Raw genomic sequence first — 19,565 nt, forward strand, 5'->3', positions numbered from 1 at the left:
TCAACTGGAAAACTACATTTCATTCCCTCTAGGCTTTTATGTTCATGTAAATCAAAAAGCAGGAACGAGTGAGTGAGAGTGTGCGCGCACGTGTGAAGTTGTGAACTGTCACTGATATTCTTCCATAAGCTTCATTGTATTAAATGCTCTGTTGGTTTGGACGCAAACATCGCACTGCTCCTCTTGCAAAGCTCACCGGTTTATTGTCATTACTTGTGAAATTCTAAACAGCAGCGCAAAAGTTCTATTCATCTCGACACATTTCCTATTCCATGCTGCTTCCATCACTCCAGCCCCCCTTCGGTAACAGCGTTTGTCCCATTGGCCGCCCAATCGCACGCTCCCGCTGCTAAAGGATGACGACTGGAGTGCTGAGCTGCAGGTAAAGGATGATGTGTGAAGCCCTGCTGCTGACGGCAGTGCCTCTGTGACAGCACATCAATGAAAGACGTGATGGACGTCGTCTTGGAAGCGGGCCCTGATTAAAGAACCCCCCGCCCCGCAGCACGCATCTGCCGCCCATCCCTGGTCCGCTGTCACCGCGGCTGGATACAATAAAATAGCGCTCAGGGTCATCGGGGTTTTCGGTGATGTGACAACAAGCACATTTCACAAGTGCCAATCACAGATGTCTCTCGTAGGCCCCTCCCTCATCTTTCTTCGTACTATCTCCCTCCCTCATCTCGTCGTCCACTTCCCAGCTACTCACCCAGGGATCTCTGGGAAATTCAGCATTAGGAATCAGCAGAGATTTAATAATAGATCTCTTCATTTGCTTTGAGCGGTACGGAATACTAACATAATGCCAACTGCATTCTACACAGTATAGGATGTATACTGCTTTTAAATGGTATGTAAAACAATATGCAATATGGAACATAAACTCTTTGCTTCAGTGTTGTCACATAACCTCGTTATGTTTAATTTAGTCATTGGCATCTTATTTTGGTTAGAAAAGTCATTTTGCAATTTGAATCCAATTTTGGGTTTAACGGTTTTAAATATTTAAAGCTGGATCAAAGGATGAATCAAGAAAGAGATGTTAAAAACAGTGTACTACTAAAATTGTTTTTGGTGTAATTGAAATGAAGCAGAAATAAGTAAGAAAAACTTAACTTAAACGAAGTTGTACGAAGTACAAAAATTACTAAAATTTTTATACAAATACAACTGAAAATAACAGGTAAGTGTTTGAATAAGGCATGTCGGTAACACTTTAGATTAGGATTCAATTCTCACTATTAACTAGTTGTTTATTAAGATGAATATTTTGATATTGGCTGTTTATTAGTACTTATAAAGTACATACATCCCTAATCCTACCCAATACCTAAACTTAACAAATACCTTACCAACAATTAATAAGCAGTAATTCTAAGGTTTATTGAGGCAAAAGTAGTAGTTAATAGTGAGAATTGTACCATAATCTAAAGTGTGGCCAGCATGCCATGTCTAAATCCCATTTCCGTTTCTCTTCCCATAACTCCCCGTGTCAACTGAGTAGCTGAAAAACCCTCGTCTTAAATCTAACCTACAGATAAACAGACTTGAAAACACACTGAGAGTTTTCTGTACTTTGTCTTCTAGAGGGTGAAAAATCCAATGCAATGAAATAGAGCGATTCTCTCCGCAGTGAACACACGTCCCTGCATGTGCCGGCCCTGACGCCCAGCTCAATCCATCATTACTACACTAAATCATCTCTCTGCCAATAACACCACTGCAAAATATTACAGTCATGTGGATACTGTTATTTTTAATGACATTCAGCAGTCCCCTTGGGCTGATGGAGCGAGCGAGAAATACAGAGAATGTGAGAGAGAGAGAGACTGCATAGGTAGGCAATAACATTTGGCAGAAAAGTGCTTAGCAGTTTGAAAAGAGTCGAGAGCGAGAGAGCAGTGGAAGCGTTAAACACTAAAGGAAGACTACAGACTGTTATCTCCATGACAGATAATTGCTAGTCTGTTCAGTCGAAAGCGTTTTAAGGATCTATGAAAGATCTTTGAGATCCTGGGAAAACAAGAAAGGGGAAAAGTTTCCAGCAAGCTGGCGATTCCAACTCCATCATCTGGGTATAATTGCTCATTTAATATTAGAATAGGTTTTTGACGTTCTCATTTATTACAAGAGCTCAGTGCAACCTGAACTTCTGAGTATGTGTGTGGTCTGATATCAATGTCACACCTCCTCAATAACTCAGACAGGGCAGTGTGCTTATCTTTCTTTGACACTCAGATCAATCTTGCTTTTAATCCTGAACCCATTCGCAGTCTCTCTCACCTCAACCCCACACATCAAACACAAACATCACATCCCTCCTGTGAATGTGCGTGTCTGTGTCCAATCAAGTCAAGGACACAGGATGGGGCAGGCTGATCTTCCAGAATCCAGATTATACACTTCATATAGATGGCAAACAGTGCCGGCTGCTGACGTTTAACACTCTTATTTTTTTAGAATGAAGTGAATTGCTCTATATGCTGAGAAAAACTTCAAACTTGTCCTGAATTATTTCAATCGATTCAAGACAACCGGTTGGTTTGTTTTTTTGGTGAAAAAGAAAACAGCTCACACTGACGGTTTGTTTGTAGAATAAAAGTCTGAATTTATTCTGTTGATCTGTACATTGAACAAGAGACTGCAGCACACACGCGCATAAACGCACACGCACACACGACTGATGTTAACCGGCGAAACCAGCTGCGCACAGGTAAAGAGCGCAACTGGTTCACATAGAACATTTGATTCCGCTTTCCATTGCCTTTTTATCCTTGTTCTCTGTTTGAGTCCCCGTGGAGTCGGACGCAAGCTGCAGTGAGGCCGAGTTTAGCTGAAATTAAGCCGGGTCAGGCCTGAAAACACAGTATGAATAAAAATTCTCCACTGAGAGTCTTTTTAGTCCAGGCTTAGGCTTGATCAGTGTGCAAGTAAAGCAGACCTAACGTATGGGGAACAGGGACTGCTGTGAGCAGGAAGATCCCGCTGACAGCAGCTCTCACTGACTCCATGGTAAAACCAATACTAACCAGTACGTGACCATATCAAAAGAAAATACCCACAACCACCCACAAACGCAGACCTGAAAGAGAGCAAGTTCACAGTTATTTCATCCAACATTCTCCATCAACGACTTTCCAGAAAATATTTGATTTATATATATATATACATACATACATACATATATATATATATATATATATACACATATATATATATATATATATATATATATATATATATATACACATATATATATGAGAGAGAGAGGTGTCTAGATATTTATTCAGCAGCAAGAATGAAGAAATGACAAAGACATGATAAAGACACAAAATGTGAAATGAAAATGAAAATCAGATTTAAATGCAATACTATCAATTTCTGAACTCATTGTCTGGTCTTGAGGTCAGTTGAGCTTCACATGACACAGAAACATCAAAAACAGCTTGACTGGAAAGTGTTCGCTAGCAAAAGCTCTCACAGTACACACTCTAAATGGATCTAAAACTGTCCGCATTGATATATCATTTCACAGAAAAAAGCGTCTGATTGGATTTTGGTGGACGGACTGATTTACGTTCTGCTGAGCGCCAGTCGCTCGACACACCCGTATTTTTGAAGATGTTTTTTGCTGAACTAAAATGCAAATCAGACACTTTGTTTTCAAACAGTTCTTAATGACAACGACAAAGTTTCTTTGGGAGGGACCCACTTTGGTAAGTTAAGAAAACCCTCTACAGTTCACATACTGCACAATATCACCACCACCACCATCAAATGTAAGACTACCATGTTAGTTGCACTGTAATTCTACAGTGGGATTGACTTTCACATTAACTGCTGAGGACCGCATTGCTGTGAGAGTCAACTGCCCAGTATGATTTAGGTAGATGGTTTGGATAATCAGGTTTCTTACTCCAGCATTAGGTTTGTATTGTACGATAAAGACAAGGTTATATGGCCATTGACAGATCCTGCGTGCACGGTATTTAATATTCTGTTAAATTGGAACAGAGTATGTGAGGTAATTAGTTAGAGAGGTATGTCTTATTTGAAATATTAAAAACTAAATCTTTACGACGTGTGCTGAAAGCAATTCCTAAGAGTTTATCCGATGCTTTGTTTTTATTCCAAAATTCCTGCTGCTATAAAATTAACATTAACCAGTTGTATCCATGCAAAGCGGAACGACCTCAAGAAAAGTAGAAAAATTAGCACCATCTGAGGTAATTAACACAGAATAGACAACCCACGCCTGCCGTAGCACCATCAATGGGATAAAAATTACTGCAAGAAAAAAAACAAAAAACAAAGAAGCTTTCTACTGCCACAGAGACATCGACACAGTTGGTAAGGGAGTAAAACACAACATCTGAAATTAATCTACACCATATAGACTGATTTATATCTCTGAATGAGGTATGAGGATAGCGAGACCGTCCTGGGACACAGACAGACGATGATCGGGAATGAGGTAGGACTGTGACTCTACAAGCTTGTTTTCAGACTAAGAACAACCTGAACTTGTGTTTTATCAAAAATAACTTTTTTTTTTTTTTCTCACTAGTAGAGCTGAGAATATTGTTTATTATATAAGAGTGACTCTGAGTAGGGACCTTTATTGTAAATGTAACCATGAAAAAAGTGAAAACGCAACAGGAAGTTGCTGTTCTTGCGATAGCGGATTACTGGGCAGTTTTCGGAATTGCTGTGACATGTGGGCGGGTCCTCAGCATTTGATTGACAATCTCAGCACGTAGGTTAGTGAAGCAGGCCGGAGCAAATAACTATTTTCTCCCCGAAGAATGTCATTCTAGTTTTTCTTTTTTTTGGCATCATAAAGGAATGAAGAAATAAACGATTAAACGCTTTTCGATCTGAACAATATAGCCATATCCATCTAAAGCTTAATGCTCTTGATACGGAACAGAAAACAACATAAATCAGATAATGAAGTTGTCGACAGCACAGCAACACCTTGTCTTTTTTCAGTAAAAATAAAATATATATTCCGCCTACTTTCCTGCTCGTTTAGCTTAGGTAACTGTGGAAAAACTTAGCAGGGGACGTTTTTGTGCAAGTTCATATTTATAAGACTGATCACAAACTGTCCGTTGCTGAGATTCCACTTTGGCTTATTTTCAACAGAACAACACAAACCTACACACACCAATACCAACACACATTCAGATTGGATGAAACTCATTCGCCATGACAAAACGACTCCTGGACAATATGCCAAGAACAACTCAGATGATATGTTGATCCCTCATGCGCTTTGCACCGGACTCACCATTTTCCAGAGGCACAGACCAGCTCAAAGCTAAGCACCGCTATTACACAGCCACTGAAAAGCATAGGCACCAGCCTCACCACAGTCTCCCAGAAGAGAAAAGAGGCTTTTGTAGCCTTTTACCCTATAAATACTGTACATGATTGTATTTAAAAGTCAGATTTTCCCTGATGGGATTCACTGGTTTGATCTGGCAACTGAAGAAACTTAAATTTTTTAATTTTCCTCGGATCTGAACGCCACCGTGCCCGAATTCAGTCTCGGCACAGCTGCGAGACAAAAACAAAGCAAGAAAGCAATACATAACGCTGGAGTCTTTTTCAAGGCAACGATCCCACTAGCAAATCTCCACACAAAAAGTATGACCACATGGACAGATGATAAAGTTTGGCTTTCATTCAACCTCAACGCACCTAAAGCTGTCATTTTCCAGTATACCCGCACAGTACGTACGCTCATTAGGGAACATCAAATATTCAATAAGTGTGGCAATACATATCACACAATACAGGAAATATCTACAGGGAAAAAAAAGAAGAGAAAGACATTCAGTGGAACAAAAGAACCTTATTACAATCTGTCCTCTCACGTAATTACCTTGACATATTGGAGGTACATCGCTGTAAGAAAGAAAAAAAGGAATCGCTTTCATAGGCTCGAAAGAATGAGAAACAAATGTCTGTTAAACTCCTATTGAGTGGCAGAAAACTGATAGCTGATTTATGTTTTCTTGTGAATCTCTTTTCACAAGCTTTGTTGTAAATGTTTATGTTGACTTTTTTTAAATTGGCTTGAGTAATCACAACAGCCAACATTGATGAATTTTTATACTTTTTTTTTTCTCTCCTTAGGATTAAAGTGCTACGTTGTCGAAGATGGACAATGACTTCCTCAGAACGGAAAGGAGGGCAACGACTCCCTCTCGACGGAAATGACTCCAAATGAAATGATAGTCTGTAACAAATGACTCACAGTGAGGTGAAATTCATAAATTGAAGTTCTTGAAGCATTGAGATACCTGCGGTAAAAAATCCATGTTAGTATCAATTTAAGATATGGGTTTCTGGTCATTAGAGATGAAGTATTCGCGAAGAGCCCTGCATTCTTTTAGAAATGTGATTACCCAGGATCTACATTAATAGCGAAACGTCACATATACACTGTAAAAGTAGAAATGATTATAAACTACATACAGTATGAACCAGCAAAGATAAAGACAGAATTGCAACATTGTCTGACTCGATTCTGAACCAGAAGCTTAGTGAGATAAGGTGCAGCCTGGATGCAAACAATGAAATGTTCAAAAACATGAGAATATATTCCAAATGTACACTGAAATTTTCTCCCCACTAATAAATGTACTCGATTTAAAAAAAAAAAAAAAAAAAAAAAAAAAATGGGGGAGGCTTTTGCGTGGCAGATCTGTGGTTAATTCACAGTAAGCGATATGGCATCACAGTCAAGAACCCAAATCTGCAAAAGGCTCGTTTTTCTCTCTTTTGTAATGCCGACAAGCCACATAAACTGTTTGTGATGAAAATAAAGACGGCAAGGGGACACAAAGGACTAAAGTGTGGATGGCATGGCTCGTTGTAAGTTGTCACGATATCTTATTTCTCCCCTCGATGAGTGCGTCCTCTACAGGTGGGCTGGAGCAGACTCTGCTGTTGGTGTGACCAGAGGAATGAGGCTAATGTGTAACCCCCCCCCCCCCCCCCCCCCCGCCCGAGCACCGCTGACAGTTTTACCCCACGTCCGCACACGGCACCTGGCATCTCTCCACACTCACACACCAAAGTGCAGTTAAAGCAATATCAGCTCATATTACAATCACAGCTTGCTATAAAACGGAGAACACAGTTCCCAATGATTGCCAGCTGGAAGAAGGCCCTGCAGCCCAGCTCTGATTTCCACTTACCCTCCGTCCCAAGTGCAATTTACGGCTGGTACAAGGTCTTAGGTGGTCTCCATCTCTGTAGACCCGATAATACAATAACTCTTGTCCCATGGCTAGTCCATCAAGTTCACTGAAATCAACTTGGATGTGCTTTTGTTGTTTACAAGAATCTTATTTTATACTTTACGGCATTTTTACTGTACTGTTGTGAACTTTGTACAAAGAATAAGAATTCAACTATACTTAAACATACGACATTAAAATACTCTCTTCGGTGTTGAATCAGAACAACTATTTTTGTTGTTCCCCACATTTTACCCAACGACGCATTTTGTTCAAATATACACTGCTGTTGAAAAGTTTAAGGCCGGATTTCTTCAAGAAATTAATTCTTATATTCAGCAAGGATGCATTAAATGAATCAAAAGTGACGGTAAAGACATTTACAATGTTACAAAAGATTTATATTTCAAATAAATGCTGTTCTTTTGAACATTCTATTCCATCACAGGAATAAATTTGAAGTTAAAATATATTCAAATAGAAAAGTTATTTAAAATTGTAATAAAATTTCACATGCATTTTTGATCAAATAACAGCAACCTTGGTGAGCATAAGAGACTTCTTTCAAAAACATAAAAAACTTACCGACCCTATACCTTTGAACCGTAGTATAAATCCCTTAAAAACATGTCATCGTAGTTATGACTTCCGAGCGCGCAGGTATTTCCCAACAGGACATGAAGGCAGCATATCGCCTAAAGCGAAAACAATAAGCATACTGATGACCTTAAAAAGTCTAAATTGAACTTTTAACAAATATTTACTCTCCTGGATGGGACTGAATTCCAAAGAAACACTGCTAATCCGTCTTCCAGGACAACCGTCTACCAGGATCACTGACTACATGCGACCTCTCCACCCCTAACAACCATCAAAAACAAGAACAGACCATCAGTAGTCATCTCAGGAAAGCAATTAACGGGAGCAATTAGGCCTAGATTGATTAATTAAATCAATCGTTCATTAAGACGACGCAGGGTGTGACCCTGTTTAAAAGTGCAACTCTTTATGTTAAGTACCTTTAGCAGATGGTCCCAGTGAAGTGACCTACCTCCCCTTAAGACTCCGACTCTAAGCCAGCATTTATGACACCTCGCAAACAAGAAGACTTCTTCTGAAGGGAAACCTCTTTAGTACATTAGGACATGTTCTGACACAGAACACAAGCTGATGTGCCAAACACATTTTACTCGCACACGATTTAAAGGATCGCTCCTGTCTATCACGCGTAACATCAGACTCACCCCGAGATCCCCATCAAAGCTTACAAAAACCCGCCCCATTCACTCACAGAATGCACACCGGAATGCTAAGGCAGTGTGGAGAGAGGTAAAACTGTCAGACAGGTTGTAAAACAGGGTCTGCGAGAGTAAAAGACAGAGAGGTCTTGGGAGGGCATCAGTGGAAATCTCAATTGGCAGCGCCGGTGATTACGTGCACCTTCTCCACCAGAAGTCCTTGAGGAGTAGAATGAGCTATGGTGACAACTTCAGCTTCCCCCTACAGGCCGTCATAAGGGAAGTTCTCCATCTTCACTGTCTGTTGGATGAGAAGCTTGGACTCTCGCCGTTCCTCGTTCTTGATGGATTTGTTGATATCCATGATCTTTTCGCAGATGTATTTGTTCACTTTGGATAATCGCTGGGTGATCTCTGCGCTGTCGGCTGTTTCTTGAGACACGCGGTCGTACAGACACTCTGCAACAAAAAATTAGACCAGAAATCAGCTTAGTATTTATTAATTAAAAAATTATTTGCTTGTAATTTGTTCCTTTATTCCTTACTCATGAATATTCACTTGAAAATAACTGAAAAATATATAATAATAATTTTTATAAATGTAACAATTTGAATAATTTAATGTTGTTACATATATTTAGTAAAATATTAATGTAAATATTATTCAAATGAAGTTTCATACCATATTAGTTTCAGCTGTGAAATTAAAATTCTTGAGAGCTAACATTTGGTCAACAATAACAAATCTCAGAATGATAAAATGTCCATCAGCAAAACCAGAAATCTAATTCCAACCTAATCTTTAATTATATTTTAATAATAAAAAAAGTCATTCTAATGAAAGGTAGTGTGTTTACCTCGGACGATTTTGAGCTTGCTTGGTGAGAGCGGTGGTTTGGGCAAGGCATCTTTCTTCTTCTTCGTAGCGACGCCAGTCACGCTGCGGTTCTTCAGGGTTTCCGTGCCCCAGATCATCACCGCCAGGTTTTTGGTGAATTTTGAGTCTCCCTGTGTCCGCTGTAGCTGGTGCCACTTCTCCTCCTCCACCCAAATCCCTCCACCCAAGTGCACCTGCAAGAGAGACGCTCTTCTTCAAATATGCAGCATACACACACTGTCACAGACAAGATTTTGCTTTCACGTTCTGCCACTTAAGTGCCATGTGGTCTATTCCCCGAAGTGTGTCTGAGACATGGTAGCCTTTCTTTCACAATGAATTAAACAACTCTGTTTATGGAGGATGACATGCAACATTCTGTGTAATTCAAGCTTGTTAACAGTAGTTTGTGTACCATATTGACCAGTTCTGCTCATAGGTTTACACAAACCTTGCTGATAATGTAGGATGTTTAGCATTTAAAAAATAATCTACAAAACTAAATCATAAAAATGGTGTTATATAGACACACACACTATAGATGCGTATTGAAGAAGCGGCACATGATATTAGGAACCAAAGGTATGTCAGGATAATTTCTGTAAAATCCATCAGTATTTTATCTGTTATATCACAAGGGGTTACTAAAACACAAACAAAAAAAAAAAGATTTTTTTTAATGATCCCTATTATTAAAATAAATAAATAAATAAAACAACTTTTGACCAATGAATTTCCATGACCTTTCCAAATGTTTGCAAGCTTTGTTTTACTCTGTTCAAAAGAAATAATTAGCTGATGAAATATTTTAAAGCAAAGCACAACTAGAAAATATATACATATTCAATATAGAATTTTAATGACTTTTTTGACCAGTTTTCCATAATGGTAGGAACTCTGACCAGTGAAGATCCTGGTGTTTTGAGTTATTTAATCTTGCAACAAGGGACTCTACATACTTTCTCCACCCTCGGAGATCTAGGAACCGATCACCACATCCCAGAGACGAGTCACACATAAATTCAGCGGCGAGGTGTCTAGGTTCATTAAATGCAGTAATGTGTTTTGACAGATGCCAGACCAGAGTGTTGACTTTTAAGCCACACTGTGGAGGACACGGCCCAACAAGCCATCAGGTGGATTGATGGGCAGCTGGTGAGTAACAGCTGAGGTAATGCGCCTTCTGCTATGTCACCCTGAGCAGTCTTCGGGCTCCAATCCAGCAGCTTTTCCCCAATGCAACTAATGTGCTTTAGGCCCTGGTCGAGCAGACAAGCTTTTCACTGCTCTTAACTTAGAGGAGATTTGCTTTTCTACAGCTACCTGTCACTCAGGGCAATTCCTATGGTACAAATAATTAATGCCGGATATGTGTGCGTATGTGTAAGGGCCTTATTTGCTTTTGTTCTTCACGCTTGAACTGAGAACCCTTTCAGCATGTAACACAAATTCCCCCCTGTCATGCAAGGCAGGCGGAGGAACGCAAAATGCGGACCCGATGTCTGCTAACAGGGCTCAAAATCACAGCAAGCGTTCTGGTTAAAAGGCCCTTTGAGACTGACGGGGGAATGGTTGTAGAAGGGATTTCGCTAGTCAATTAGACAAACCAAACCACTGCAAAACATTAAAAGAAACACTGAATCACACTAACACGAGGAACATCAATGAAATCACTGAATTACTGTGTGGCTGAATTCCGGAATTAAATTCTTGTTTAAACAACAGCTTAAAAGAGTGGCTGGATAAGTGTCTGTATGAACTAATGGCTGAAGTCAAGCCCCTTTTCTTTCATGATAGCCTGAAATAACACCTGTATTCATAAAGTAAATATCAACGACGGCAACTTCCATAACACTGGAAAATCTAATCACAATTAACACACCGTTATTTAATATATTAAATTCTAATATACATAATACATTTTAATATGCTGAAATTATATTAAATAAAAATCTTTTGTAAAATTATAAATGTCTTTACTGTCATTTTTTGATAATTTAATGCATCCTAGCTGAATAAAAGCATTAAAGGTGTTACTGACCCAAAACTTTTGAACTATATATATATGTGGTGACTACTGGGCTGCTTTGCTGACAAAAAGAGACTGAAATAAAGTGAGCATGGACGTGGATTTTTGGGATGAAAATCAGTTGCAATAGAAAAGACAGTAAAAACACACAGAGTACATACTTTTCCATCATTGAAGGTGTAGACGGTTCTCGGGGATGGGGAGTGGGAGTGGGTGGAGCTAGTGTTGGCTTCCTCTTGACACGTCTCCTGTGGTTCACTGATCGGCTCTACCACCTCTGCTTTGATTGTCTGTGTACCATTGTCATGCATCGGTTCTGTATGAAGCAAAGCAAACCATTAATCAGCATTCTTCAGTAAAGCACAATTTAACAAGAGAAAGATGAGTGTAATCCTGAGAAAGTGTTGAAGGCAGACGTTCCCTGCTCTCTAATGAGAGTGTGTGTGTGGCTGCAGTAAGTCCTGGCACCTCTCTTTGGAGCACTGCCTAAAACATGGCTCTCCCGTGCCTCAAGACAACCGGGTCATTTTAGCTCAGTAAGCTGGCTTGGTGGCTGGCCGCACTAAGCTCTAATGTATCTGTTGAGTTTTAATAGCAGTCAGTGCTCTGCACGTCTGACCCTAAAGAGCCCTGGCCGGTCTAATCTTCAGCCTGCTCCACCAGCTTGCTCCAGACCACAGTCTGTTCCCCCACCAATCACACACACACACAGACGTAACCCAGCTGGCCGGGACACTGGCCTGAGCGCTCTGGACACTATGTCCTCTTTAAACAGCCTGTACTGTAGTCTTCATCTGAGTGGTAATCAGTCCCTGCAGCTCTGATATATGTGGAACATCACATAAAAATGTTCAAGTATTAAGGCTGTCAATTTAACAGGCTGATTCAGAACAGTTATTTATAAAGAGATGCTGAAAAAACAACAACTGTAAACTTAATGAAGGTCTTACTATCTTTTAATCTGGTTGTTCTGTAAAGCACTTTGGTCAGCCTAGTGGCTGTTGTAAATGTGCTATACAGATAAAGTGAAATTGAACTTAATTGCTAAAACCAGTCTAGCACATTTTCAAATACAAATACAAAGTGTTAACCATATAATACAATATACTGACTTATAAAGTCACTTTTTTGTAATGTCTATTCAATGTTTACATCCACTAGAATTTGAAATATATTCATTTGGGTTTTTTTTTCTCAGCAAATATTGATGTGTGTGATTAATTTGATTCATTAATAACAATTACATGACATAATTAATTACCTGATAAGCTGAATATTAATTAAGATACTTGATATGCTAAATAATTATCACATTAATCAAAGGATGAACATTTTAATTGACTGACAGCCCTAAAAATTATACAAGAACATATTTAAAGGGATCGTTCACCCAAAAATGAAAAATTTGTCATCCTTTACTTACCCTCATTTTGTTCAGTTGATGGCACCCACTGAGTTCCATAGTATTTTTTTCCTACTATGGAAGTCAATGGGTGCTGTGATCTGTCAAATGTTACCACCATTTTTTTTTAAATCTTCTTTTGTGTTCAACAGAAGAAAGGAACTCATACAGGTTTGAAAAAACTTGAGGGTAAGTAATGACAAAATTTTCATTTTGGGGTAAATTATCCCTTTAAATTGCTGTCTGAAGATATCACTTCTTAATTTAATTGGAAACGAAATACTTCACTCACTATAGCCTACTAAACGCTGACTAGCCATTGCTGCTTTTGTAGTAATGGAAAAAAAACAAGTAATAAAAACTCAGTGAGTGTTTTAGCGCAATTTTCTGACGTCATGGGATCACAACACTAAGAGATAGTCAATCTTTTTATGTTTTTTTTTTTTTTTGTGCGTTCCCGAGATTAGACCTTCCTTAACATAATGCCGAAAACCCGAAGTCTCTAGGTGGTCTGGTTGAGGAGGAGATAGAAGTGCAAGATTGGTGCGCACAGACAGAACAGAAATCATGAGTTAACAATCGCAATTTTGTCCGTTGGAAAATTGCGCTAAAAAGTTCTATAAAGGTCTTAAAAAATACATTATAAACACATTATAAAGAGTAAGGGTAAGAATGACAAAATGTTCATTTTTGGCTAAACTATCCCTTTAAATTGCTGTCTGAAGATATTCAATCTTAATTTAATTGGAAACTAAATGCTTCACTCACTATAGCCTACTAAACGCTGACTAGCCATTGCTGCTTTTGTAGTAATGGAAAAAAAAAGCTCTACAAAGGGTCTTAAAAAAACATTATAAACACATTATAAAGAGTAAGGGTTAGAGTAAGGGTAAGTATGACAAAATGTTCATTTTTGGCTAAACTATCTGTTTAAATTGCTGTCTGAAGATATTCAATCTTAATTTAATTGGAAACTAAATACTTCACTCACTATAGCCCACTAAACACTGACTAGCCATTGCTGCTTTCGTAGTAATGAAAAAAAAAAAAGCTCTACAAAGGTCTTAAAAAAAACCCATACATTTAAAAGGTAACATTACGTTGTATGGCAAGCACTATAAAAGATATTTAAGACTTTAAATTGACTGGATGAGCCATGTTTGTAGCCGCTAATAAGAAAATCAATGTTAAGGCCTATTCAAACACAGTCTGAGTTTTCAATACAGATGCACGACAAGGCTTTAATCAAAAGAATGCATTTCTATGATTCAGAGAACAGTAAAAATTTGACCTGTTGAACAGTTTTGGTGCATATTGTTTAGTTGCATCAGTGGTGTGAACAGGTTGGTCAAGTTTAGTTGGTCAAGTTGGCCTATATGTACGATTCATGCAAATCTTACCGCTGCCAAGCCTCATGAGCAGGACGTCCTGCAGGCGTCGGTTGAAATCCCGGAGCTCCTTGACTTCGGTCAGCAGACTGCCGTACTCCTTCAGCTTTTTGGCCTGCTGTAGCAGCTGCCTGCGTGTGCGCTCCAGTTCCTGCTGCAGGCGTCTCATTTCTTCCTCTTGCTGCCTGTAGCTGTGCACCAGCTCCTCGTACAGGACACGGGGCACCACGGCCTCGTCCTGCTCTTCCTCTTCCTCTGTGGTAAGTCTGTCCAGCTCCTCACCCTCCGTGCACGAGTTGACTGCGTTCCTCTCCAACCGCGCCACCACCGCAGCCAGGCTCTTTGAGGAGTTGGAACTGGCCCGCTGCTGTTCCTGTGACTGGACCTGCATCACAAGATTGAGCATCTTGACCGGTGCAAATAGTGTACATGTAAATCATTTTCTTGCTTTTGGACATCTACCTTCCTCCAGAGTTAAGTTCCAACCCCATCAAACATCTAATAATGATCTTCCGGTTCACAAAATACAGTAAGGTGTGCTAAAGGGTGGTTATACTTTGAAAGAGGTCATGTCAGTATTGTATTATTTTCTATATATTATTTCTATATCAGACATCCCACCTCTCCCAGAAGGTCCGGGAGTAAGGACTGTTCCCACCTGGTATTAAGATGCATTTTTGGTTAACCGATCACAAGTGGTCAGCCAAGATGCATTAGACCTGGGGCCTGTACCATGATGGTAGTTGAACAAACTCAGGGTTACAGGATTAGTTTAGAGTTGACAAAACCAAAAAAATCCAACCAGGCTTTGTTGGTACCATGATGTTGACGATCAACTTTCTGTCAACTCAGGCTTTGATCCTGAGTTTAGGAGTGACATCAGTAGCGAACAGCCAATCACACGCTGAGAAAGAGAGAAACTGCGATTCATTTCTCGCCAGAGAAGCAGCGCGATTCACTACTCTCTTCTGCAGAATATTACGAGATGAAAAAAAAAAAAAAAATTAAGAATTTAAACAAATTTCCACAGCAAGAAGAAAACAGCTGTCTATGAAAGAGGACAACTAAAAGAAAAATTCTTGCTATATCAGTGCAAGTAAAGTTAGTTTATACAGTTGATAAAGGTATTGAGAGAATTTAACTTTTAACCTCACATGTAGTCATTTTATAGCTTTATCTATTGATTCTAAAGCGTATTTATATTACCTTTATATGTTAGGGATAATGTAGAGTAATTAAGGTATGAACTGCAAGAGCACACAAAACTGGTTGGGTTGCACAATTAAAAAGTCAGGACACTAAAAATACACAACAAGCCCAGCGAAGAAAGAAATGGCCTTTCTGGTCTCTTGCGAAAACTGCAAGATTAAACAAAACTGGCTTGAAACATTTGAAATGTCAGGACAAATTCCATAAGCGTCAAAACATGTTCTAAAATGTTTTTCTTGTTTTGTTTGCAGAGTAGGCTATAAATCACACTCTTAAAATCAGCAGACAATCCCTGTTGAGCCATTCCCAATCTGTCCACATGTTCCCCATCTACAAATCCAGACCAGTAACAGAAAGCTTGCAAATGTCTCCAAATCTTAAAAAATGGTTAGACCAACCTTTTTATGTCTTAGGGGCATTCTCTCCTCGCCAAAGTGATTCTCCACTGTGTTCCTGTTCGACATCTTGGGTATTTTCATCTTCTTTTGCATAATACTGTGCTCAAATTCCTCAATGCTTTCTGAAAAAGAGGAGGGGAAATGCATCAGAGGCGCAAATAATATTTTATCTCTGTAATCTAAAATGATGATATGGTTAAAACAAGGACACATCAGCAAGAGAAACATTTTATGAGTTTGGTGGAGAAGTTTCCCAGTAACCTTGTAATGACACAGATGACTAGCTATTGTTGCAATAAACTATTAATGGAGCGTTTAACATTGCAAAGCGACGTTGACTGCAGCATCAATATGATTTTGACAGGCGGGGTCGTCACAGTTGTCAGCGTGTGATGCAGTGTCAAGAAACCAAGGCCGCTTGGAGAAGATGGACCATATAAATGTGCATACCTAGCCCCTTATCATGCCAAGTGGAAAATCATCAACATAAGATCTCGGTTGTTAATAACTACATATTAAAAGTTTTACATTGGCCAGGTATGGCACATGAGCCTCAAGGTCGGCCACAGCAGATTGCAGACTGATTTAAAAGCTGTGCTGGACGGCAGACTTCTGGCCCTAACGAGATCAGGGTTGTAAGAGCAGGTTAAGCCACACATGTAGATTAGTAATGTATCTAACTAGTCATGATTGAAGAGTAGCAGCAGGAGTGAAAGTGGCTGGAGGATTTCACTGTCTGCTTGAGCTCAAGTAGGAAGTGTCACATGATAACAGATCTGCCACCAGCACTGATTTAAACCCCACATAATATGATGATGACAAGTTATAATTTAACAGTATACCATGCTGGCATAAGGTTTTAAGCAAACTGAAGGGCGTACAAGTAAAAAACGACATAAAATAACAACCCTTCCCTGGCTAGCTAATGTGATGACAGTAACCTAGCAGCTTGGGCTAAACACGACAAAACGTTGAAATACAGAACTTTCTGGCTATCGTGTCTGCTTTTCCTAGCCTTTATCAGTTCAGATCGATTGTTAGTGTTGTGATGATGATTATGATGATTTTATTCGCTGTTAAGCTCTTATGCCTCGGAGATAAATGAAGGAAGCGTTAGCAGCAAGCTAACAATCGCTTAGCATCCTGAGCCTCTTTCTCTTCCTTTAAAACCCTCTTATCTTTCGTTTCTACTTTCATGAACTTATTCAGACATTTTCGACGCGCCTTTCCCTTAGTTAATATTTAGATGGTCGAGCTTGTCAAACACAGACACGATTATATCTCTCTATCACACAAACCCCGCAATCACGATGAGCTAAAAACACCAGAATCATCAAGAAGATATCAAACCTATGACATCTTCTCCGTCTATACCCATTATTCACATCAAAACACTCAGGCTATAGCATTAGTGTTCTCTCAACAACACAATACATGCGTGTTAAAGGATGTTCATGCAACTCATGTGAAATAAAAATTATGATTTGTATGATAACTTTTCATCATACGCCATAAATATAATATAAAGCTAAACAGATAAGAGATTCATGCACATGCAAATATGATTCATATCAAAGTTGCAAGACATTTCAAGCATTTTCGTCATGCGTGTCACTGTTATGTATGAAGATTATTCTTATAGTTAAAAGGAAGAGAAGAACAGAACTCACCTGCCAGGGCGAGGATGTGTGCTTTGGCAGGATGGCCTGCGCCTCTCAGCACCACATACACCTTCTGATCATCAAAATCTCTTTTGTGCACAGGCTGGAAATCTTTCACGTCTGACACAGGTAACGCGTAGCACATGTCGTCCTCCAAGAAACGCACGAAAGCGTACATTATTTTTGCTCTTTGGTCCCTGTTCTTTGGGATAGGGCTTGACAGTTTCCCTCAAAAAATATTTAAAAAAACATATATAAACACAAAGAGGGGGGAGACAGTGGGGAGGCCTCTGCGATCGACTGCTTTAGTCTGGCTGGTGCGCATCAGTTGAGGAAATGCAGAGCCTGGTCGCCACAGACTGTACTAATCAAAACATATGTGATGAGAGGTTTATTTTTGGGGGTTCAAAGTGTCGTTTGCTCTTAATTATTTTAAAAAAGAAAATACATGAAAAATATATACAATTTTACCAATAATACATCTTTATAAAAAAAGTTGTTTTTTATTACTATTAATAATAAACATTACAGTGATATTATATTATAAAACAAGATAGTAAATGATAATTGATAAAATATTTTAGTTTTATAAAATATGATGTATTTTAACTCCAGATGGAGTTTTGTAGTTTTTACAATACAAATGTATAAGAGTGCACAGCTGTTGTTGTATAAGCATGTTAAAGGCACACTATGCAAGATTTGTACCTTAATATAACAGCTTTGAAATCATTTCGATGGTAAACAAACTCGTAGTAGGGCGAATCACTCCGCTGACAAAACCAGCAATGCATGTTTGAGAGGTGGCGCCCTGACAAATCTCGCGAGAATCGCGGCTTGCTTTACGGCACGACGTCACATACATCAACAACATGAAGCAGCCTCTATGGAAGACACTAGCACGCATTTCAGACATGAATCATGGCAGAGTCGACGAAGAAAACAAAGAAAGCGTGGTCGGAAGAGTCAAGGAAAAGAAAACGACGGTTCTGCGTAGAGTTTAGACCCGAGCCCGAGCCCGTTGTGTCCGAGCCCGGCCTGGGCCAACACGTTCACTGTAATTATGAGCCCGAGCCCGATTTAAACCCGACCATTTTTAATATGTGGGCCGTTATAACCAGGGGCGGCGCCAGAATTTTTTTTAACACAGGTGCTGCTGTGCTAGATCATTTAGGCTACGGGGGGGGGGGGGGGAGCTGCGCAGTTATATATATTATATAAATACTATTAATAAATGAGCAAAAATTGGCCACTCAATATTAAATATTCAATTCTTTTAATTATCACAATTAAAGTTTTAATTTTATTAAATTGAACAAGCACAACATTCAGCATTCAATCAAATATTCTTAAAGATTAATTATTATTAATAATGTTACTTCAACATATTGTTATTTCAACATAATATGTATGTGAGCAACAAGCAAGATGTGCATTTGTAAATTCGGTGACAGCGCGAGTTTCAAATGTTGTAAGTGACCGCGGCGCGCCGGCGACTCCATGTCATGATTATTTGTCTGCTAAATTGCTTTTTATGTATTAAATCTAGGCAATTGGTTGATGAAAAATGTATTAAAATTAAAATACAATTTATACTAAATGAAATTCACTTTAAAGAAAAGCTTTCTTCAAAACAAAACTTAAACTTGAAACTAAATGTGCTTATTCAATGGCTAAAACACGTAGGCTAGACTCTCTTTTTGAACAAATTGTAGCACATTCATTTAATTCTGAATTTTGCACATGTAAGTTGAAAGGCATTTGTTTGTGCATAGTAAAACATATCTGTAACATTTATCACGTTCATAATTGTGCGTGCATTTATTAATTATTATCTCAATGAATAATGCGACAAGGAAGAAGCATGTAAACTGCGTTGTTTGTTTATTCAGAAATAATTGAATGGATCGGAAAAGTAACAAAAGAGGACATCGAGGGCTGAGGCTGACTACTATCATAATTTCTGTCATGGCAAGACTGCTTCATGTGTCTGTTCATCGTCGAAGTCCCCGTTTTTTTGCTGTCATAGGCGAGCAGCGTGCCGCATTTAATGCACGAGACAAAGCCAACACATATGTTGTCTCTCCCCACGACTAGTTTAAAATGTTTC

At 39.0% G+C, this 19,565-nt stretch overlaps 2 protein-coding genes across 2 annotated transcripts in view; both read right to left on the minus strand.

Annotated features, from left to right (window-relative positions):
* agbl4 (AGBL carboxypeptidase 4) overlaps nucleotides 1-19,565 on the minus strand; it is a gene marked incomplete at its 5' end in the record, with an annotated part of 352,800 nt that overhangs the window by 78,537 nt on the left and 254,698 nt on the right. The window lies entirely within an intron of this gene.
* Nucleotides 2,650-17,795, minus strand: bend5 (BEN domain containing 5). The gene is made up of 6 exons (XM_081349122.1): nucleotides 17,465-17,795; nucleotides 15,795-15,916; nucleotides 14,200-14,572; nucleotides 11,559-11,713; nucleotides 9,349-9,562; nucleotides 2,650-8,950 (listed from the first exon to the last, which is right to left on the minus strand). Exons 1-6 carry the CDS (start codon nucleotides 17,631-17,633, stop codon nucleotides 8,754-8,756), a joined length of 1,230 nt encoding a protein of 409 aa, XP_081205248.1. The 5' UTR covers nucleotides 17,634-17,795; the 3' UTR covers nucleotides 2,650-8,753.

Source organism: Scardinius erythrophthalmus, assembly GCF_964197995.2.
Source record: "Scardinius erythrophthalmus genome assembly, chromosome: 20".
Taxonomy (NCBI): domain Eukaryota; kingdom Metazoa; phylum Chordata; class Actinopteri; order Cypriniformes; family Leuciscidae; genus Scardinius; species Scardinius erythrophthalmus.